Below are 24727 nucleotides of genomic sequence, written 5' to 3' on the forward strand. Positions count from 1 at the left end.
CAAGAAGCATCTCAGGAGGAATATCATGACAGGATGCAACCATTAGCCCCACCGCTGGTCCAGGGACTAAGGCATAATTCCAAGCCTGGGATTTCCTTACCCAGGTAAGGTGTTTGAGGCACAGACAGGAAAGCTAGGCTAGGACTCGGCTAACCAGACTCAGGTGAGTTCCTAAAGGGAAGCACGTCCTTGAGGTCACTGCCCATGCCTGTGAGCACCTGGCCTTGCCACTGGTGTCCTTTAGTGCTTGACCGGCACAGTGCTGGGCGAGGGCTCTGTCCTGTGGCCAGTGCCATCTAATCGGTGTCCTCCACCGGCTGCACAGTGGACTTACTTCCCAGAAGCCCTTTCACTAGTCCTGAGGCCCCGGCCATTCTCCTGTAACCCAGCTGGGGTGTGGCTGGGACGTTTGGGTTTTTTTAAAAAGGGCACTACTTCTCAGCCCCAAGCCTCGGAATCCACTGCTCTCAGCTTGGCAGCACCAGGGCGCCTGAGGTCCTCTTATCAGGTTCTGGGGCGCCAAGCCTGGCCACTTAAAACACTCCTCTCCAATGTTCCCCCCAATATTTTTGTTTACCTAGAAAGCAGATCTTGACTTTTCCAGATGGCTGCTCATCGCAGGCCCCACCCCAGCAAAGAGAAAAAAATGTCCCAGCTCCCAGCTCCAGAGAGCTGGTCTCCCCTGGTCCAAGACGAGGGTCCCCAGGGGCCAGTGACGCCAGCGCCCCCGCCCTTACTCCGCCCAGAGCCTGGCGCGAGCACACCCCCCTCTCCAGCCGCTCTTGGCCCCACCCTTCGGTGACTCAGAGCCCCGAAACCACCCAGGCGCCCATTTAAATTGATTTGCAGGACGACGACGCTCCGGGGCTACCTACAGCCCGAGGCCGGAGCCCCGGCTCTTCTTGTGGGGCTCTGAGTGCGGGCGCTGGGTCCCCGCGCCGCGCCATGCGTCCCGCCCGGAGGGGCGCCCCCGCCGCGCCGCGCCTCCCCGGCTGGCTGGCCCCGGCGCTGCTGCTGCGGCTGCTGTGGTGCCCACACGCTGCGCGGGGTGAGTGGGGCCGGGGACCCACCCCGGCGGGGTGACCCCTTAGCCTGAGTGTGGGGGGGGGGGCGGGGGGGCTCGGGGGGGGGCCGGTCGGTCTCCGTGACAACCGAGAAGTTGGGGTCCTGGGGAGGTGGGGATGTGGGCTTCGGTAGTTGTTCCTGCGATCCTCTGCCTTTGAAGATCGGAGCTCCTCCTGGCCTCACCCCGGGACAGGAAGGGGGGCCCCGCTGCTGCCCAGCTCTGAGGGGTCCGGCTGCGCGGGGGGCCCCCCGCCTGGCTCTAGGAGTGATGCGGGGACTGCTGAGACCGCAGCCGGACCCGGGGAAGCAGGAGGGCAGCGCGGGGCCGGGGGACCTGTCCACCCCCAACATCGCTCTCAGGGCGGGAGGCCCGACAGCCCGCCCCGCTGTTCCCTCCCAGAGGCCGGGGCGCCGCGCCTGGGCTGCCCCTGGGATGCACGTCCCCGGTGTGGGCTCCGGCGGGACCCGTCTTCACTGCGCAGAGCAGCGGGTCCGAGCGGAGAGGAATGCTGACCACTCCAACAATAACGGGGGGAGCGGCTTATTCTCCGCCTGTTTTAGCCTTGAACCCACCGTCGGGATCGGACGCCCAGCCAGTGGTTGGGCTGTCGGTGGGCACTGGATCGGAATGTGTGTCCAAGGGCATGCCTGCTGCCCTTTGCTCGGGACGGGACTGCTGCTCTCAGTGGAAACCCGGTCCTTTCTTTAGCTGCATTGTTTCCATCGCTAGGTGACTGCGGTCTCCCCCCAGATGTGCCTAACGCCACGGCAGACCTGGAAAGTCTTACCACTTTTCCGGTGGGATTCGTAGTAGGGTACTATTGCAACGTCGGTTTTGCGAAAATTATTGGAAAGGTAAACGCAGCGCACTGTCTTCAGAACGGTGAATGGACAAAGCCGCCAGTATTTTGTCAACGTAAGTTCTTCCTTTCTTTTTAGAGAAGTGATGGGGCCCTGGCCGGTGTTTCTCCATGGTCTGCGCTTCCTCCCATGCACCAGGAGGCAGCTGGTTGGGTTCACAGTGGGGCACATACCAGGGTTGCAGGCTCAATCCAGTAGGGCATGTGCAGGAAGCAGCTCTCTCATTGGTGTTTCTCTCTCTGTCCCTCTCCCTAAAATATTTTAAAAATCAATAAAAGCATATATTTTTTAAAAGTTATGGGAATGGAATGTGTCCTGTTAAGTTAAAATACATCCCTCTTCCCAGTGATTGGCAATTGGTACTTTTCTGGCTTTGTTACACCCCAGGACATACGTGTTAGCACTTCACACTCCAGCTAGTTGATGGTATTACTTCCAGGAATAGATCCTGCTTCTTCATTAACAGCCCCCTCCTACTCCCCACACTGTATCTCCTGAACTGAGTAACAAAATAACCAATAGTTACTGTTGTTGTTTAGGGAATAAATTAAATATGAACATGTTGGGTACATGGCATGGGTGCTGTGTTTGAAATTTGATTTCCTAAAGGACTTACCAAGTACAACACTGGGGTGGCATTTTTAAAATGTCTCTTATCTGTACCTCAAAACCTATGTATGGCCCAATAGTAGTTTTGACATCTACAAGAAGGTATAAAGATAAGATTTGATTCCTGCCTTTGAACAAGTTTGGAGCATCAGAAGCTACAGTATACATAGAAACTGCCACCACAAGTTTTTTTTAATTTTTTTAAATGGGCTTTAACTTTTTTTTTAAACTTATCTGTGATAGAAGGCAGTAGGTTGAAGTACATTAGCCTTTGCCCATGTATCCTGTTACAGAGTTTATAACTCTACCACCTATATTACTTTCTTTAATCCTCCAGACAATTCCATCATTTTACAGTTGAGGAAACAGATCCTGAAAAATTAACTCCCTTGCGATCCGCAGCTCTTACGCAGAACAGCCCAGGTTCAAACTTGAGTGTTTTGACAATAAATCCAACTGTCCCGTGCCTCCATAAATTCATGTTTGCCCAGATGGCTCAAGCTTGTAAATACGTGAATGTACACATTGGCTCATCTGAGCCTTGCCCCAGTAGGTTGCTGTGGGATTGAATGAGTTCGCTTGCAGAAAACATGTAGAAACATCCTATAAGTATTAGCTATTATTGTTACTATAGTTGTCATTGTCCCCGACATTAGCCCAGGGGTGTGGGAATATCTACCCCTGTGCGACATGGGGCAGGCAGGGCAAGGGGACCTGCATTTATTGAGTCAGTGCCAGAATGCGCCATGCAACTTACACGGGTTATTTTCTTCGAATTGTGGGCCTAGTGACACCTATGTACCCAATCTACTTCACAGGCCTCTAGTCATTAGGAAACAAAAGCATATATTTGAATATGCTTGATACCCTATAAATGCCCTATTGATATTCATAGAGCTAAGTGCCAAATATGTACAAAGAAGTACACAAAAGGAGGGGATGTGAAGACAGATGGTTCCAATAATTAAATATAGATGATGAAATAAAGTGTTTTACTCTTTGTTGTTGTTGGTTTGGTACTACTTTTAGGTAGCTGTGGGTCTCCACCCAGGGTACGTTATGGACATAAGCAAGATATTTATATCCCAGTGAGTTATTACCCAGCGGGTTTCATTGTGGAATATGAGTGTAATCGGGGCTTCGCAAGGAACCATTCCGTATCGGCAAACATAACTTGCCTTCAGAATTATACGTGGAGCAAACCAGAAGTATTTTGCTACAGTGAGTATAATTTTAAAGAATATTCTTAAATGTATGGTATTTGGGGAAATAGTATTTAATCCTTTATTCATACTGGAAGTCTGTGTGTACATATTATTACTTGGAATGATTTTTTTTAAAAAAAGAATGATTAGAGTGTCTATATATATAAAAGGCTAATATATATATAAAAGGCTAATATGCAAAGTGTCCCCACGGGAGTTTGACTGGGAGTTCGCTTGCTTGCTATAACATGCGCTGACCACCAGGGGGTGGCACAGAATGAAGGAAGGCCGCAACCAGCAGCCAGAAAGCCCTGATCGCCAAGCCAGGCCTAGGGACCCTACTCGCGCACTATCTTCGTGCACCTGGCCTCTAGTTTTATTATCATTAGGCAAACTAAATACTTGAGAGAGATAGGAATAGTAATTGATGCACAGATTTCACATTTAATTAGTTTAAGATTACCTTAAATGAAATGAAAGAAGTATATATTCCTAAATATGCTGCTTCTTTGAAACTTATAAAATGACTGTAGGATTTAAACAGTCTGTAGGATTAAAAATGACTGTAGGGTTTAAACAGCCTCAGGATAAGAGGTTACCAGTGGTTCAGATGATGAATTTGCGTAGATGTACCTAATAACTTAATAAAATAAATTTCTACTGTCTTCTAGAAAGATCATGTCCTGATCCTGGACAAATAGAAAATGGTCATATCAGTATACCAACTGACACATTATTTGCCTCATACATCTACTTCTCATGTAACCCAGGGTAAGTTTTTGCGAACTAACCACTCTATATTTAACAAGTGAAAAAACAAATTAGAATTTAAGATGGAGATTTTTAGGAGTGTGGGTAGTGTTCACAAGCTAGTAGCAATAAAGCAATCACTCTGCTCAAAGGTTTTCCTCCTGAGCTTATCAAAGTTAAATGTAGTAAAATGGGCTAAGAAAGGAAGATGTTTTATACCACCAAATCCTCTAAATTCTTAGGTTTGAGTACATATGGTTCATTATAAAAATTTAAATGTCATTAGTAAAGGAAATTACTTGCAGAAATTAAATCCAAGAGTTAAAGGAAACCAATCTTTAATTTACCTAAATAATAAATTTGCATACGTTTTTAGCATGTATTTATTTATTTTTCTTTATTGATTAAGGTATTACATATGTGTCCTTATCCCCCCATTGCCCTCTACCTCCACCCCCCCCAACTCATGCCCTCACTCCCCTGGTGTCTGTGTCCATTGGTTAGGCTTATATGCATGCATACAAGTCCTTTGGTTGATCTCTCCCCCTTATCCCCACCCTCCCCTATCTTCCCTCTGAAGTCTGATTAATGCTTCTCTGTCTCTGGATCTGTTTTTGTTCATCAGTTTAGGTTGTTCATTATATTCCACAAATGAGTGAGATCATGTTAATATGTTTCTTTATATGCAAACAATCTGCTATAAAATATCTTAGGTTAAAAACATGTAGTCCTAGTGTTACAATATCTTCTGACCTAAGGTCTTTTATAAGTTCTCTATGTAGAGAAAAGGGCCTCACTCATTGAGTATTATCAGTGTCTCAGATACTGCTGAAAACTTTATATTCATTTTCTCATTTAATATCTGCAAATTGAATTATGATATTTTACTGTGTGTTTGTCCATTTTTTATAAAATATCAGTATCACTTATCTCCTGTACTAAACACAGATATTTAGATCATTAATATCAAATCTGGGAGTACTTTGAACCCTTTAAGTGTAAGTGTATTCTATTATTCTATGAAGCCTGTATTGATCTTTGAGAACTCAGAAATAGAATATATTCAAGCATCAATATAATTTTAAAATCTTTTAAAACACTTTCATATTTTCTAAAATGTGACCCACCCAAATAAGAAATGTTTTGCATGTCTTATAATTGTTTATCCTTTGGATGTCACTTTTTTTAATTTAATTTTTTCTTTTTCTTTAAACTACCATAGGAACTTTTATCAACTATTGTTTTGTCTCCATCTACTGATATAGTGAATATTTTAAGATGATATTCTGGAGAATTTAAGAGAACTCAACTTTTCTTGTCCTCTCATTGTTTAGGTACAAATTAGTTGGTACAAATTCTACTTACTGTTATTATAAAGGAAATGATATGATTTGGAATGACGCATTTCCAGAGTGCCAAGGTAAGACTGAAAGAATCTAAGCACTCACATTGTGGGGCTAATTGTCAATGACAAATTACTTTCTGTGCGTTAAGAATTATTCAGTGTATGTTTGTAGTACCCTTACCTTCTAATGTGTGTCTGAGCTAATTTAAAGACTTTTATTTGTAACTAGTGACCCGGTGCATTAAATTCGTGCACATTAAAAGGGGATTAATTAGAGGAAATAATTTAATATTGCTATTTGCCCTTTCTCTATAATAGAAGTGTCAGAGATGAAAGAAAATTAGTAAAATGTATAGGAAAACCTTTCTCCTGTCAGAGTCTGGGGCACACCATGGGACCCAGAGTCAAGTCCCCGCCCACCCACTTACACCTCAAAATCACGTGAGACCCAGACCCGGCTGCCCGCCCCCCAATTGGGCTAGATCCAGACCCAGCCAGTCCCACCCTTGTCAAGCCCTGCCAGGCAGGGGGTGTACCCTCAGGTCCTCTGGCCCAGAGCCAGGATGGAGGGCATGGCCTGAGGTCCCCAAGCCCAGACTTGGGTGGGGTGTGCCTTGAGGGCCTCCATCAAGCCCTGCCAGGTGGGGACATGGCCTGAGATCCCCTGTCAAGCCCCGCCAGGTGGGGGGCATGGCCTCAGGTCCCCTGCCCTGGCACTGGGGCGGGGGGTGCAGTCTGAGGTCCCCCAGCCTGACACCAGTGTGGGGGGTGTGGCCTGAGGTCCCCTGTCAAGCCCTGCCGGGTGGGGGAGGGCGTAGCCTCAGGTCCCTGGTGATTGCTCGTTAAGGCTCCTTATGGGAACTTGGCCTCAGCTGTGGGTACAGCCATCTTTGTGACGGAGTGATGGTTAATTAGCATATTCCCTCTTTATTAGATAGGATTCTCCTTAATGTATTACCTTTGGAGATAAAGCATTAAAAACAAACTAAATTTGTGTTGTGGTTGGTCATTTATTATCTTGCCATTTCTCCTACCGGTGAGACAAATAGGGTGGGGGAGGAGCCCTCAATGGACTCATCCTGTCAGCCCTGAAAATGCCCATCTAGTGGAGAGAGGCACCCCCAGAGGAGGGCCGAGCATCGCCTTTTAAAGTGTGGGAGCTAGGGCAGGAGTTCCACTTGCCTGAGTTCAAAGGTTATACTGATTGCAATGGCCTCCAGCCTTCGTTCTTGTCTCTATTTCTGTTTCATCCATACTCTACCAGAGTTATCCATCTGAAACACCAACATGACTTGTCTTCCTTCGGATAGCTTGTTGGGGCTGGCCAGCAGACCCGGAGCGATGAATGAATGATTACTCTGACACAGGATTGCTGTGAAAGAGAGGGCTAAGGGACTGCCTGGCCAAAGGAACCAGACAGCCTCGATCACCTGCCTTGTTAGGCTTTTATTGTAGCAGCAGTTTGAGATAAAGTTTATCTTTTAGAAACAATCAGTAGGTAAGTAATCTTGGGAGAACACATGTGTTTGCAGTGTCCTTTAAGCAAGGACACCCGAAGATGAAGCATAAAGATTCCTGTAAACACCTGGGGGTCTGCACATGCACAGACTTGTTTGGAAAGGCTAAGGAATAATTAGGGGTGCCATAAACAGGCCGCCTTCAGCACATTTCTCTTTTCTCAAATGTCCTCCTTACAAACTTTCCAACCAAGTCTCATGTGCTCCTCAAACATAGCTTATTAGTGTCTCCTTGTCTCTTACAAAGTCCAAACTTCTTGGTATAATGTACAGGCTGGACATGGTCTACCTACTTCTCCACGCTCATGTCGGGCCCTCGTACTTTATGCTCTACCCACGCAGACTACAGTAGTTTTCTGTGTACCTCATGCTCTTCATGTCCCCACATCATTCCTTATACTGCTAACTCTGCCTGATCTGTCCCTTCTTTGCTTGAGTGATTGGGTGTGTATGTTCCTTCTTAGTATGGGTCTGCTCTGATTGTGTTTCTAGAAGCTTTGTCTGACCTTCCGAGCTGGTTAACTGTCCTCTCTTTCCACCCCACTGTGCATGCTTTTGTGTTAAACCTCACCATTTTGTATTGAAATTATATCTTTAAATCTCTTTCCCTACTATATTTGAAGACATAGGAATGATATCTTATTCTGTTTTGTACTTCTATATGCAGGACAATGCCTGGTGTGTATTAGGTGCTCAGAAAATGTGTGAACTGAACTGATGGTGATATGGTAGTCATCACATACCTTAGCTTAGTGTAAATCAGATTACTCCTGATTTGCTCCTTGCTTTGATTAATGGCCTAAAAGGAATTTATAAAGTTGTTAGTATTCTCTGGGTACATAAGGACATTTGGTGTAATATAATTTGATGTACTCATGAGATCACATTACTTTCCTGCTTAAATAAAAGAGAGGAACAACATCATGGCTCTACAGAATGTGGAATCACTGAAACTTTTATTGGGGCGTCTGCTAGGGGCAGGCCTCTGTTTATAATAGAACTAGAGTAATTCTGCCTATATATGTTTTACAAACTCAGCTGCTCGATAAGATTTGCTTTAAATAAAAGGCTGTGAGTCAGTACATGCTTCAAGATTTGTATCCTAAATGTCAAAATCAAAGTGGGACATTTAAGATCTTTTGGTCTATTTCAATTATCTATTCCTATTTCCCAAGTATGCTACTTGAATGCGCAGTGTCTTTCATTTGATATCATTTCCCCAGGGAATGAACAGCAATGCCCTTTTCTCAGTTCTGTCTTATAATAAGGGTACATCTTAGATTTAAACTCAAGTTCCATTTACTCCCTAAAGTCTCTGTCCTATTTTTTGGCCCCTGAACTCCTTTACATTTTCCAGAACCTGTTTGATAGATAATGCACGCAAACTTAATTGTAATTTTTGTTTTACGTGTGTGTCCTAAATCTTATTGCAGTCCTATGCTGCTAATGACATTCCAGTCAATGATGGACTGCACTTACGATGATGGTTTCATAGGGTTATAATGGAGCTTAGGTGTGCAGTAGGCTATCCCGTCTAGGTTTGTGTAAGTGCACTCTATGATGTTCCCACCATGACGAAACTGCTTAACAACGCCTTTCTCAGATCATATCTCCAATGTTAATCTACACATGACTGTCTCTATAATTTGGTCTTAAAGTTAGCATTCATGTTTTACAGCATTTGTATCCCAAACTCTAAATATACTACCTATTACTTAATAGGTATATATAAGCATCCCTCACTGATAATGCTAAATTTAGAAAAATGGTAGATTTTAATCTTTTTAAATAAAATATTTTGATCTTACGTTAAGATCATAAAAATACAGCTAAGTTTTATTAATTTAAAATATGTGGAAATTTTTCCAAATAATTTCTTGTCCAGAGCCACCAGAAATTAGCAATGGAATAATTAAAAGTCAACAGAGCTCATGCATATAGACTTTCCATAACAGATAAGGTACTGCAAAGGCTTCTTCCTAATTGGAGACAACTCTATTTATTGTATTGCAAAGTAAACATGGCCAAGGAAAATGGAGTGTCCTGAAGGCAAAGCTAATCAGTTCACACGGCTATATTTTTACTGTAAGGTCCACATATGGGCTTCAGAGATTCTATTCACTCCCTGAGAAAGAACTGTACATAAGCATATTTGCATTTTCCTGGGGAGCACAATTTTTCATCAGATTTTCAGAGGGTTCTAAAAAGGAAGTTTTATATACTTACATACATGAAAGTATATACACATATACATTATTATACATACATATATGCCCCATGTTTTTAGTGAATTAGCTTAAATTTGCTATCTCTATTTTTTTTAATTTAAAATTTTAAAAATTATTTCCATCCCTACGCCCTTTCTTTTGGCAACCATCGTTTTGTTCTCTATATCTATTGGTTTGTTTCTGTTTTGTTTTGTTTTTCAGATTCCACATATAAGTGAAATGATATGGCATTTGTCTTTCTCTGTCTGACTTACTTGACTTAGCATAATGCCCTCTAGGTCCATCCATGCTGTGGCAAATGGCAAGATTTTTTTTTTTTCAGTATTGGTTTTATTTTATTTTTTAAATAAATCTTTATTGTTCAGATTATTACAGGTGTTCCTCTTCCCCCCCCCCCCCATAGTTCCCCTCCACCCAATCCCCCCGCAACCCCATGCCCTTACCCGCCACCACTGTCCTCATCCATAGGTGTAAGATTTTTGTCCAATCTCTTCCCACACCCCTCACATCCCTTCCCCCCGAGAATTGTCAGTCTACTCCCTTTCTATGCCCCTGATTCTATTATATTCACCAGTTTATTCTGTTCATCAGATTTTTTTATTCACTTGATTTTTAGATTCACTTGTTGATAGATATGTATTTGTTGTCACTTTGTTGTTCATAATTTTTATCTTTACCTTTTTCTTCTTCTTCCTCTTTTTAAAGAATACCCTTCAGCATTTCATGTAATCCTGGTTTGGTGGTGATGAACTCCTTTAGTTTTTTCTTGTCTGTGAAGCTCTTTAACTGACCTTCAATTCTAAATGATAGCTTTGCTGGGTAGAGTAATCTTGGTTGTAGGTTCTTGCTGTTCATCACTTTGAATATTTCTTGCCACTCCCTTCTGGCCTGCATAGTTTCTGTTGAGAAATCAGCTGATAGTCGTATGGGTGATGTTGAGCATCATTTCACATGTATGTTGGTGATCTGTATGTCCGCTTTGTAGAGGTTTCTATCTAGGTCCTTTGCCTATTATTCAATTGGATTGTTTGTTTGGTTTTTTTGGTGTTAAGTTGTATGAGTTTATAATGTATAATGTATTTTGAATATTAAACCCTTATTGGATGTATCAATTGCTGGTATCTTCTCCCATTCATTTTGTCGATGGTTTCCTTTACTGTGCAACAATATTTTAGCTTGATGTAGTCATATTTGATTTATTGTTTTGTTTTGTTTCCCTTGCCTAAGAAGACATATCCAAAAAGATATTGTTAAAAACAGTGTCAAAGAGTTCATTGCTTATGTTTTTTCTATAAGTCTTGTAGTTTCAAGTCTTATACATAAGTCTTTAATCCATCTTGAGTTTATTTTTGTATATGTTGTAAGCAAGTGGCCCAGTTTTATTATTATTTTTTGCATGTATCTGCTTATGTTTCCCTATAGCACTGTTGAACAGACTGCCTTTATTTTTATTTAGTTTTAATCTTTATTGTTGAAAGCATTACACATGTCCCATTTTTTTCCTATTGACCTCTTCTAGTCATCCCTTGTCCCCTCCCCCCAGGCCTTCACCACCCTATTGTCTGTCCATGGGTTATGCATATATGCATATAAGTTCTTTGGTTGACTTTTCCCATCCACCTGCCCACCGCTGCCTTCCCTCTGAGATTTAACAGTCTGTTCCATGCTTCTATGTCTCTGGACCTATACAAAATGAACATACTGTGTTTAACCAATTGTATATCCTTGCCTCCCTTTTGTAAATTAATTCACTGTATTAATGAGGATTTACTTTTGGGTTCTCCATTTTATTCCATTACTCTATATATCTGTTTTTAGGCCAGAACATATTGTTTGGTTATTATAGCTTAGATGCCTGGTGCACAAAATTCATGCACTCAGGGGTGTTCCCTCAGCCCTCGGGGGATGTCTGACTGATGGCTTAGGCCTGTTTCCTGCAGGAGCGGGCCTAAGCCGTCAGTCAGACATCCTTAGTGCTGTCTCAGAGGCGGGTGAGGCTCCTGACATCACCGCTGTGCTCGCCAGCTGTGAGCCCAGCTTCTGGCCGAGTAGTGCTTCCCCTGTGGGAGTGCACTGACCACCGGAGGGCAGCTCCTGCATTAAGAGTTTGCCCCCTTATGGCTAGTGCGTGTCATAGCGATGGGCTGTTCCGCAGTTCAGTCTATTTGCATATTAGCCTTTATTATATAGGATTTATAGTATAGTTTTATATCAGAGAGTGTGATACCTCCCACCTTGTTCTTTCTCAAAATTTCTTTGGTTATTTGGGGTCTTTTGTGATGCCATATAAATTTTAAGATTAGTTGGAAACTCAAACAAATAATAAAAGCACAGAGTCGCAAAAAATGTAAAACATGAAAATACAAGAGAATATGAAGAACACTGACAAGGGTAAATGAATACTGAAAGAATAAATGCAGCATCTTGTGGGGTTTGAATTGTATGTAGAATACAGACATACAATAGCAATAAACCAAAAGACAAGAAGGGGTAACTTCAATTTAATGGTTCCCAGGTTCCAGCAGAACTAAAAAGTGGTAAAACAGTTCATCTGTCTAATTGACTTATATTCTAATACTGTAATCTCCAGGGTTGTCTTGAAAATAATAATAAAAGAATATAAAAATTACAAACTAACAAAGGAATTATAAGAAATATTTAATCCAAAAAGCAACAAGAACGAAGGAGTGACAAAAAGAAACATAAAATAAGTCCTGGCCAGGCAGCTCAGTAGATGAGAGCGTCATCCAGATACACCGAGGCTGCAGGTTTGATCCCCAGTCAGGGGACATACTCTGATCAACCAATGAACGCATTAATAAGTGCAACAACAAATCTATGTTTCCCTCTCTCTCTCTCTCTCTCTCTCTCTCTCTCTCTCTCTCTCTCTTTCTCTCTCTCTCTCTCCTTCTCTTTCTCTCTAAAATATCAATTCAAAAAGGGAAACAAAGAAAAAAATGGATGGAGTAGAATACTGATAGTAATGTGTTTGATCCAAACCTAATTGTATCAGTTAATTACATTGTGATTTGACTAATATTGTCAGACTAGATTAATAAAGTAAAAGTTAACAATTTGCTATTTATAAGAGCCACAGTTTAGTGATTATAATACTGAATAGGTGAAAGTTAGAGATGGAAAAAATATGCTATGCAAACAATTAACAGAAAATAAAAAGCTGGTGCAACTCTATTAGTATCCAAGTATACTTTAAGATAAAAGTGAGTTATCATAAAGAGGTCAGTTCAACAGGAGTATGTCACAATCTGAAATCTATGTGCCCTTGAAAAATAGCTTCAGTCTATATATAGCAGAGATGGGCAGAAAGAAAAATAGACAAATCCACAATTATAGTTTGACAATTCCACATCTTTCTCTCAATAGGTAACCAAAAACCAGAATATAGAGGAGACGACCAACAATTAAACTTTAAAAAATAACAGATAAGAGTATTGAACCCTAAAAGTGTTGTTTTTAAATATACCTGGAATATTGGTAATATGCTGGGCTCTAAAACACCACGCACTTAGGAAGATTGAAATTACTCAGAGCATGCTCTCTGGCCCCTGTGGAATGAAAGTAGACATCCAATAAAAAGATAACTAGAAAAGCAACTTCCAGGAGATTTAAACTGCAGTGCTACAAAGTCCGTTGGATCAAAAATAAGAACTTGGAAGAACAAAACAAATTGTATATATGACGGCCTTAGATGAAAAGTTTATATGAAAACTTTACTTACCCTAATAATAAAGCCTATCATTTCTGAGTGCCTGCTAAGAGCCGTGTTACCTGCTGTGTATTTTACTTGTTATCCCTGGCAGGGTGGGGAACCTTTTACTGCCAAGGGTCGTTTGACTATTTATAACATCATTCATGGGCCTCACAAAATTATCAACTTTAAAATTGGCCTGCTGTATTTGGTCAAACACTTAACTCACTCCTAATGCCTTGGCAGGACCAGACCAAATCATTTCCTGGGCCTTATAGGGCCTGCAGGCAGGAGGTTCCCGCCCTGAAATAGCATCCTATGAGGTAGGTAAAGGATGTAGCAATACATGACACAGCATCTGAGCACCTAGAGCAGGACGGCTGCCGATGCTGTTGGCAGTAATAGTGCTGGATGATGTGGCTTCAGGCACCGACTGCGTGAAATAACTTACCCAAATTATTTCCCTAATCCCTTACAGTAAGGTAACACAGCCTGCTCTGTTTTTACTCTCATTTTATATGCGAGGAAACCGAAGTTCAGAGGGATTAGGGAATTTGGTCTCTAGGATACGGTGAAACAGGCCTAAGCACTATTCGGTACCGCCTTAAGAGGGCGTTTGCATACGCAATCTGGAAAATATTATGCTAAGTGAAATAAGCCAAAGGCAGAAAGACAAATATCACATGAGCTCACTTATTTGTGGAATCTAATGAACAAAAGGAATTGCCCAACAAAATAAGACCGGGAGCAGGGAAGCATGGGACAGACTGACATACCTCTATGTGGGGTTTGGGGACAAGAAGAGATAAACCACAAACTTATATACTTGTATGCATAGCCCATGGACACAGGCAATAGAGTGGTAAAGACCTGGGGAGATGGAGGGGTTGGGAGGAGGGGGAAAAAGAAGGAGAAAATAGGAGATATCTATAATACTATCAAAAAATATATGTACAAAACAAACAAACAGTTAAATGGTCTTGAAGACGTAAAATTTTACTACGTTGTTATTTATGGTTCTCAAGAATAAGATCTTAACTGAAGTTGTACTTTAGACATTTGTTAGCTCACCTAAAATCCAAAGAGGAACTAATCTAATGTGTATAAAGTTGGTAACCAGCACAAGAGAAAAAAGGGGAGTTGTTTTATTCTGACTGACTTTATTACTTTAAAAGAGAAGTGAAACAAGAGACGTTTCAAGGTCACTAACATGTCCTGAGAGCTGCAGAAAACAGAACTCTGTGAGGATCTCTGTTGTGATTATCTCTGTTTGTCCAGTGTTTGCATCCTGCTGTTTTTTGTCTTGGCATGAGCAAAGGAAGACGAAGTAAGAGAGAAAATATCTTTATTTGGGGTGTGTCACAGAATGAGGTCACTGCCAACTGGACTTCGGTTTCCTTTCTTCACGCAGAGAACAGTTTAAGTATCTCAGTACTACTTTGGTGTATTTAGTTGCCTATAGGTACAATTTATGTTGAAGCAAAAACAGTGTAGCATTTTAGATCCTTGGGAAATACACAAGGCTTGGATTACTAAATGTCATATATAGGTGTTTGTGGGGTGAGAAAGAGAAGAGTCATTGAGTTAGCAATTGGTTCCTAAGTCTTAAGAGCATTACTTTGCTAATGTTTTAAAAACATTTTTCCTCCACAGAAATTCCTACAACTACTCAGAAACCCACCACAACGGATGCTCAAGGTACCAAAGCCCCATCAGCTCCTCCGAAACCCTCCACCGTAAATGTTCCAGCTACAAAGTCCCCATCAGCTCCTCAAAAACCTACCACAGTAAATGTTCCAGCTACAAAGTCCCCGTCAGCTCCTCCAAAACCCTCCACCGTAAATGTTCCAGCTACAAAGTCCCCATCAGCTCCTCAAAAACCCACCACAGTAAATGTTCCAGCTACAAAGTCCCCGTCAGCTCCTCCAAAACCCTCCACCGTAAATGTTCCAGCTACAAAGTCCCCATCAGCTCCTCAAAAACCCACCACAGTAAATGTTCCAGCTACAAAGTCCCCGTCAGCTCCTCAAAAACCCACCACAGTAAATGTTCCAGCTACAAAGTCCCCGTCAGCTCGTCAAAAACACACCACCGTAAATGTTCCAGCCACAAAGTCCCCATCAACTCTTCAGAATCTCACTACAAGAAGTTCTTCAACTACAAAAGCCCAACTAATTCCTCAGAAAGGCACCTTACCTGTTCTAGCTATGGATGCCCCCCCAACTTCTCAGAAACCTATCACAGCCAGGGATTCAGCCACAATAGCCAAAACATCTGTCTCAAAGGCTCTATCTACAGATAGCCAACTAACAGTCCAGACTCTCCTCATGACAAATTCTTCTGCTACAGGAGCCACACCAAAACCCCAGAGCTTCACAACAGCAAAAGCTTCATATGCACAGAGCCTTCCAGTAACACAAACATTCTCTACTGTGCACCCCCCAGTGACTAAGGGTCTCCATTCAACCCAAAGATTGACCTCTGCTCACATTGCAGCAACACAGAATCAAGCTGTCTCCACTCCACACAGCACCCCTAAAGGAAATGGACTCCTTACAGCAGGTGAGCTGACTGCTCAGTTCCAGAGTATACGTCGATCTAATGTGCGATGGTGGAAAATGTTAACTTGACCAGGATTCTGTAATTAAACAATCTGGGATTTGCTGTAGTCAGAGTTGTTTGCATACTAACGTTTTGGACTTTCTTCAGAGGCAGAGTTGGATTGTGGTAGGGCAAATCTTTAAAAAAGGAAACATTTTTGCAATAATATAGAAAAAGGTGTGGCCCCATAAAAAAACAATGCTAGGTTAAGTTTGGTGAAAAAATTCTGTTTTCTATATTAACTTTAGGGAGTTGTTGAATTTTTCAAGACTCTTCAAAGAACCAAATATATGCCATCCTTGAAGTTGACTTCTGGGTCTGGTTCATTGACAGAGACCCATCCCTCAAGCATGCTAAAAGATCTCTCCAGATCCCCTAGAGTTGCTAATTTGGTAAAGCACCTCAACAGTATCTTCTAAGTAATTGAAAACACAGTTCTTTGAAATAGTTCATATTAATGCAGGGCTCCTTCAATAAAGGCACTGGAAGTAGGATGTGCTATAGATTTTAGAACTACCTGTTGAGTGACTACATGAAACCCATCTTCCTAATTAATGCTGCTTCGGACCACTGGGATGTCTTCTTGTCCCACATGTTGCCTAATAGACAGCCATTTTTATACGCATTCTTCTCCAATAGGAATACCTATTTAGTTTTATTTTATTTTATATTGTTCCTTGGAAAATCTCAATAGAACTGAGCCAGGAGATATGTTTACAAAACATTATTTTAACATTTTTATTGAAGTAATGGCCCATGCAGAAAACATACATGTGTGGTTTAATAGCTTCTTTAAAAAATTAAATTTATTGAGGTGACATTGTTTAATAGGATCATATAGGTTTCAGGTGTGGATTTCTGTTACATGATCTGTATATTGCACTGTGTGCCCACCACCCAAAGTCAAATCACATACCATCATCATATATTAGGCTCCCTTCACTCCACCCCACACCCTTTGATCTGGCAACCACCACACTGCTGTTTGTGTGCATGAGTATCAGATGTATATCCCACATAGGAGTGAAATCATATGGTTCTTAGTTTTTTCTGCCTGACTTGTTTCACTTAGCACAATATTCTCAAGATTCATGCATGTCATCATAAATGGCAGTATTTCATTTTTTTTATGGCTGAGTAGTGTTCCATTGTGTATATGTACCACATCTTCTTTATTCAATCCTCTATCACAGGACACAATGGCTATCTCTATGACTTGCCCACTGTGAATAATGTTGCAATGAATATAGGGGTGCATACATGTTTTTGAGTTTTGGGGGTATATACCAGGAGAAGGATTGCTGGGTCATATGGCAGCTCTAGTCTTAATTTTTTGAGGAACTGCCATTCTGTTTTCCACAGTGTCTGTACCAGTGTACATTCCCACCAGCAGTGAATGAGGGTTCCCTTTTCTCCACAACCTCTCCAGCACTTGTTATTACTTGTCTTGTTGGTAATAGCCATTCTAAAAGGTGTGAGGTGGCATCTCATTGTAATTTTGATTTGCATTTCTCTAATTGCTAGTGAGGTTGAACATATTTTCATATATCTGTTGGCTGTTTGTATGTTTCCTTGGAAGAGGTGTTCATTCAGATCCTCTGCCCATTTTTTAATTTTTTTTTTATTTGGTGTTGAGTTTTATGAGTTTTTTTATATATCTTATATATTAAGCCTTTATTGGAGTTATTGTTTGCAAATACCTCCCATTTGGTTGGCTGCCTCTTTGTTTTGTTGTCTTTTTTGTTTGTTTTTTGGTTTTTTGTTTTTGTTTTTGTTTTTTTGCTGTGCAGAAGCTTTTTAGTTTAATGTAGTCCCATTCATTTATTTTTACATTTACTTCCATAGCCCTTGGGGTCAAGTTCATAAAATGTTCTCTACGACCAAGGTCCATAAGTTTGGTACCTATGTGTTCTTCTATGTAATTTATTGCTTTAGATCTTATATTTAGTTATGTGATCCATTTTAAATTAATTTTTAACATGGGGACAAGCTATAATCCAGTTTCATTCTTTTGCATGTGCCTTCCAATTTTCACAGGCCATTTATTGAAGAGAGCAATGTATTAATTATTACAAATATATTTATTTGAAAGTAATTTTTGCAATGCCTCACTCGTATTCATTGAAAGGTTTAAATAATAAGGTGATATAGTAATTTAAGTTTTGATAACATCTGCTGAAAAAAACTTCAGTTTCTGATAGTTTCTTGATCATAGGATCAGATCATTAGTTACTATTTAATCTTGTGAACTTGTTTCTTGTCATCAAATCATATGACCAAATTTACATGGTGTTTGTTTTGATATTCAGTAACTCTTTATCATGTTTACTGTTTATAATGTTAACTTGCTGAATAGATATAGGGACTGGTGTGTATTTTATTTGATTGTTCATAATATGTAATTGTTTTCATAAATTTATTTATAATTATTTTAGTTATGGAAATCTGAGTTACTTTTGAACTTTCAAGTACAGTTTATATATATTAAATTTGTAGCAAATAAATGACTTTAGTAATCTTTTTTAATTTTCTTCTTCTTTAGGGATGACCATCATTACATCTGGTAAGTCTGACTCCTTGACAGTTAAAAGAAATTGTCATCGCTGTAGTAGGTACATTCCATGTTACTGGGAGAGAATATTGTCATATAACTGTCTTAGGCATACTGTTAAAAGGCTGTGTACAAGGATGCCAAAGAGAAAACAGATAAATGTATTTCATGATTATGTTTTGTGGACACCATTAAGTACTTGGTATGTTTCTAAGTACTATTTCCAACCATGTTCTTGTTCCAAAGTAATATTAGGAGCACTTCAAATCATTGGGCCAAGCAATCAAGTATTATTACATGCCTATTGTTTTAAGGCATCATTCTAGGGGCCGAAGAATGACAAGAAAAGATAGTTAATAATACAGTTTCTATCCTCAAGTATTTTACAGTTAATCAGAAATGACTTCTTGGGGTTTTTTTCATCTTTATGGTTGAAAGTATTACATATGTCCCCTTCCCGCCCTCCACTGACCTCTTCAAGAAATTACTTCTTGACCATTCCTAGATTTCTGTCCTACCCTCAAATAAAATGAAGAGTGCTACCTTTAATTACATGTTCTTTTTTTTCCCCTTCCCTATCAGTGATTGAAAGCAAAATTATTTTTAAAATATTCTGTTACTTTAGGCATGAGGCCAAAAACATCTATCTGTGTTGCAATTTATTTTTGCATTTGGTCCATTCCTTTATTTTATCCATAAATATATTATTTAATGTTGTATATTAACAATAAGATTAATAAAGTTCCAAAGAAGATGCTAAGAGAAATGTTGATTAAGAAGCAATACAGTTAAACTTGCATATTGATAGGTAACATTTAATAGAAAATACACTCTTGTAAAAAAGTGTATATTTTAAAATTATGTCCTTATAATCTGGAGTCTTCTGTCTTATGTATGAATTAGCCAAGGGACTATAAAGCTGAAAAGAGGTATTGTGAAATTATTTTTTTAATTATTTATGATAGTTTTTTTATATTTTGAATAAATGTATCCTAAAGTTTAAAACTAAAAGATTTGTTTTGAAAGATTCTGTCAGAATTCAATTTATTTCATATTTTAAATAGAAATAAAATGTGTTATAAATGAATGTCATGATTTCATGATTTAATGTTGACAACAGTGATGTGTTTAATAGACGAGGTATTTTTCACCTGCTCAGTGTTGTTCAATAAAGATTTGAAATGCTTATTATTTTCTTTTGAAATTCCTAAAATATATATTATGTGATTTCCCAGAAAGCTTTTTTTAGGGTTAGTTGTAATTCTAAATTATCCTCAAAAACAAAGAGGATTTTATTCTCTTTTAAATCATACATATAGTAATATTTTTATTTTGATCCTATATTTGTAAAATATAAACCTGAAAAAAAATTTATTTAGAGTGACATTTTTTTAAAATCCTTGTTTTTCTTACTTTTCATTTGCAGTTGACATATAATATTACTAGAAGCCCGGTGCATGAAATTCGTGCACGGCGGGGGGTTGTCCCTCAGCCCAGCCTGTACCCTCTCCAATCTGGGACTCCTGGAGGGATGTCCGACTGCCCCTTTAGGCCTGATCCTGGTGGGATCGGGCCTAAACGGGCAGTCGGACATCCCTCTAACAATCCAGGACTGCTGGCTCCCAACTGTTTGCCTGCCTGCCTTCCTGATTGACCCTAACCGCTTCTGCCTGCCAGCCTGATCACTCCCTAACCACTCCGCTGCCAGCCTGGTTGATGCTTAACTGCTCCCCTGCCAGCCTGTTTGCCCCCAACTTCCCTCCTCTGCCAGCCCGGTCACCCCTAACTGCCGTCTCCTGCAGGGTTGATCACCTCCAACTGCCCTCCCTTGCAAGCCTGGTCCCTCTCAACTGCCCTCCCTTGCAGGCCTGGTCCCTCACAACTGCCCTTCCTTGCAGGCCGGGTGCCTCCCAACTGCCCTCCCCTGCTGGCCATCTTGTAGTGGCCATCTTGTGTCCACATGGGGGCAGGATCTTTGACCACATGGGGGCAGCTATATTGTGTGTTGCAGTGATGATCAATCTGTATATTACTCTTTTATTAGATAGGATAGAGGCCTGGTGCACGGGTGGGGGCCAGCTGGTTTGCCCTGAAGGGTGTCCTGGATCAGGGTGGGGTTCCCTTGGGGTGTGGGGCAGCCTGAGCGAGGGGCCTGTGGTGGTTTGCAGGCCGGCCATGCCCCCTGGCAACCCAAGCGGAAGCCCTGGTATCTGGAATTTATTTTCCTTCTACAATTGAAACTTTGTAGCCTGGAGCGGAGCCAAGCCTGCTGCTCCCTCCGGGGCGGCAGCCATTTCTGTGGCAGTTAATTCACCTTCTACAATTGAAACTTTGTAGCCTTAAGCGGGTGAGCCCGGCCAGGGTGTGCGGAAAGCTTTGCTTCCCCTGTTGCCGCCGGCAACCCTGGCCTGCTCTCTCAAGCTCCATTCTGCTGCCATTTGTTTGAATTTGTTTACCTTCTATAATTGAAACTTTGTAGCTTGAGTGGAGGCTTAGGCCTGCAATGGCTATGGAAAGCTTGGCTTCCTCTGTTACCTAGGAAACCCTGCTCTCTGTGGCCGTAGCCGTCTTGGATGGGGTTAATTTGCATACCCGCCCTGATTGGCTGGTGGGCATGGCTTGGCTGGTGGGCGTGGCTTATGTAGCAGAGTGATGGTTAATTTGCATGTTACCATTTTATTAGAGAGGATATTAGTTTCAGGTATACAACCAGTAATTAGACATTATATAACTTACTAAGTGATCACCTTGATAAATCTAGTACTCGTCTGACAACATACATAGTTATTACAATACTAGCGTTCCCGTTGCAGGAAAAATCCTGCAATAGGGTTTCCTGCTGCACTCTACCCCGCGCTGCCTGCTCTCCTCCCTTGTCCCCCGCCCCGCGATCTCCGCCAGCCCCCCTGCTTTTCTCCCTTCTCTGCCAGCCCGCTCTCCTTCCTTCTCCCCCGGCCCCGCCTCCGCTCCTCCCTTCTCCCCCAGCCCGCCTTCTCTGCCAGCCTGCCTGCTTTTCCCTTCTCCCCTGGCCCCGCCTCCGCTCCTCCCTTCTCCACCCCCTGGCTTGCTTACTTCTCCGCAGCTTTGCTCCTTTCTGCAGCTCTTGGCTTCTTTCTACGCTGTCTTGATATGCAAATTAGCCACCATCTTTGTTGGGGTGATTTGCATATTCATCCTGATTGGCTGGTGGGCGTGGCTTAGCTGGTGGGCATGGCTTGGGCATAGCGAAGGTGCGGTCAATTTGCATATTTGTCTATTATTAGATAGGATTATTGACTTTATTGACTATTCTGTAACTACCAATTTATACTTTTCAATCACATCACCTTTTTATCCATTTCTCCAAATACCCCTCCTCCCATCTGGCAACTATCAAAATGTTCTCTGTACCATGAGTCTGTTTCTGTTCTGCTTGTTCATTTAGTTTTTTAGATTCTATATATAAGTGAAATCATATGGTATCCGTCTTCCTTTGACTTACTTCACTCAGCACAATGGCAAGATTTCATTCTTTTATATGGTTGAGTCATATTCCACTTCTTTAGTTATTCATCTATTGATCAACACTTAGTTTGCTTGCACATCTTGGCTATTGTAAATAATACTGTAATGAACACATGGATGTATATGTCTTTTTCACTTAGTGTTTTGGGTTTCTTCGAATAAATATCCGAATTACTGGGTCTGTCTTTGTTTATTTTTTGTTATATAACCTATGTTTTAAAATCTATTTTCCTAGTATAATTATTGTTACCCCAGCTTTTTTGTTTGTTTGTTTCCATTTTTATAAAATATCTTTTTTCTATCCCTTTACTTTCAGTCTGTCTACATCGTAAAGATCTTGTTTTGTTATCCATTCAGCCTTCATATGTCTTTTGATTGGGGCACTTAATCCATTTGCATTTAAAGTAATTGTTCATAGATATGTATTTATTGCCATTTTATTCTTTATAATTTTTTTTATCTTTTTTCTTCTTAAAGAAAACCCTTTAAGATTTCTTGTAATATGGGTTTGGTGGTGGGGAACTCCTTTAGCTTTTGGTGGTGGGAAACTCATTATATATCCTTTGATTCTAAATGGTTACTTTGCTGAGTAGAGTAATCTTGTTGGTAGGTCCTTGCTTTTCATCACTTTGAATATTTCTTGCCAATATCTTCTGGCCTCAAAGTTTCTGTTGAGTAAATCAGCTGACAGTATCATAGGAGTGACCTTGTAGATAACTAACTGCTTTTCTCTCTCTCTCTTTTTTTAATATATTTTATTGATTTATTACAGTGAGGAAGGGAGAGGGATAGAGAGTTAGAAACATCGATGAGAGAGAAACATAGATCAGCTGCCTCCTATACGCCCCCTACTGGGGATGTGCCCACAACCAAGGTACATGCCCTTGACCGGAATCGAACCTGGGACCCGTCAGTCCGCAGGCCGACGCTCTATCCACTGAGCCAAACCGGTTTTGGCTGACTGCTTTTCTCTTGCTGCTTTTAAATTCTCTCTTTGTCCCTAACCTTTTGCATTTTATAGCTGTACTAGAGGCCCAGTGTACGAGATCGTGCACTGGTGGGGGGGGGGTGTCCCTCAGTCTGACCTGCACCCGCTCGCAGTTCAGGAACCCTTGGGGGATGTCCGCCTGACGGCTTAGGCCTGCTTCCCCGAAGAGTCCTTAGCACTGCCACGGAGGCGGAAGAGGCTCCCACCACTGCCTCTGCGCTCACCAGCCATGAGCCCAGCTTCTGACTGAGTGGAGCTCCCCCTGTGGGAGCACACTGACCACCAGGGGGCAGCTCCTGCATTAAGCATCTGCCCCCTGGTGGTCAGTGCACATCATAGCAACTGGTCGTTCCGCTGTTTGGTCGATTTGCATATTAGGGTTTTATTATATAGGATAGTATTCCATTGTGTAAATGTACCACAGTTTTTTTTTTTATCCAGTCATCTACTGATGGGCACTTGGGCTGTTTCCAGATATTAGCTATTGTAAGTAGTGCTGCTATGAACATAGGGGTATATATAGTCTTTCTGATTGGTGTTTCAGGATTCTTAGGGTATATTTCTAGGAGTGGGATCACTGGGTCAAAGGGGAGTTCCATTTTGAATTTTTTGAGAAAACTCCATACTGTTTTCCACAGTGGCTGCACCAGTCTGCATTCCCACCAGCAGTGCACGAGGGTCCCTTTTTATTGTGTCTTAACACTGTCTACACGTGACAAACTTAAATCCCATTATAAAGTGACTTCAATTATCTATTTGTCATTCAAAGTTAAGAAGTCAGATAATCATATAACTTTTCAGTGATCTTTTTGGTCTGGACAGGAAAGTGTGTGGATTTTTCTTAACATTTTTGAAGAAATACAGAGGCACAGAAAATCCAGTGCTAATAGTAAGATCCTGTAGATGTTGCTGAGGAACATGTGTTGAAACCTGACTTATAAACCTGAAAATTGAAGGTTTACTCAAGCATATTCTTTTCTCTTCGGCAAAAGTCTCTTTCCAGTGTGACTTCACTTTTCCACAATTTCAATCCCTTTATTCTGCTACGTTACATGAGACTATAAGCAAGAACTGAATCTATCCACAACTTTCTTATATTTTAGAGCATAAGGAATACGTTTTACTTTATTAGATGTAAGTGGGACCTTTTGAAGTGACTGGGTGAACCCATATTTCTTCAGAAAAGGAGACTAGTATCATTTCATTAACACAAGATCTTGTAGGTAGAATTCTGATTTGGATTTTTCAAAAATAAAGACAATACTCTGTTTATTGCTTCCGTTTGCTCATCTGCAAAAAATAATATCATTCAATACAATTTAATAAATATTTATAAGCACTTTCTACTATTTTCCAAGCACTGTGCTAGTTATTGGAGCTGATCAAATGAGGTAACAGGTGGCAAACTGCTTTGCAACATTTTAAACAGTATAAAAATATTTCTACATCCAGGGACATTACTAAAACACTACCTTTTCTTGGAGAAAATCATTTTTAAAGTTAGGTAATTTTCAGAGCTCTTCAATTAATGACTAGGAACACTGGAATCACAATCATAATTTTATTAATAATCCATAGTTTCATTTATCCCAAGTTGCTTAAATATTAAATTGATTCTGATTCACCTTTGGGATAGTTTTCTGTAGGTACCAAGTGGATTTTAACAGCATAAATTATTGACATTATACCTTAAATTATTTTCCTTCTTTCTAATTTGTGAGAGAATACTCCATTGTCAATTTATGAAGCAATCATTTATGTAGATTTGTTTCTCAAACTTCTGTATTTTGCCCA

At 40.9% G+C, this 24727-nt stretch overlaps 1 protein-coding gene across 4 annotated transcripts in view; it reads left to right on the forward strand.

Annotated features, from left to right (window-relative positions):
• The first annotated feature begins 818 nt into the window (after nt 1-818).
• Nucleotides 819-24727, forward strand: part of LOC307093338 (complement decay-accelerating factor-like) — a 30085-nt gene continuing 6176 nt past the window's right edge. For 3 of the 4 annotated variants that reach the window (XR_013812953.1, XR_013812954.1, XR_013812955.1), the window contains exons 1-7: nt 819-1048; nt 1796-1981; nt 3565-3756; nt 4412-4511; nt 5825-5910; nt 14943-15851; nt 18433-18453. Coding sequence is in view for 1 of the 4 variants with exons in the window: in XM_079761358.1 (XP_079617484.1) it covers nt 946-1048; nt 1796-1981; nt 3565-3756; nt 4412-4511; nt 5825-5910; nt 14943-14987; nt 15735-15851; nt 18433-18767 (1164 nt within the window). In the remaining 3 variants the exon portion in view is untranslated. Of the gene's footprint in view, nt 1049-1795; nt 1982-3564; nt 3757-4411; nt 4512-5824; nt 5911-14942; nt 15852-18432; nt 19954-24727 lie in introns of those variants that run through there. The other variant, XM_079761358.1, reaches the window with a different exon arrangement.

This window comes from Cnephaeus nilssonii (genome assembly GCF_951640355.1).
Source record: "Cnephaeus nilssonii genome assembly, chromosome: 21".
Lineage (NCBI taxonomy): Eukaryota > Metazoa > Chordata > Mammalia > Chiroptera > Vespertilionidae > Cnephaeus > Cnephaeus nilssonii.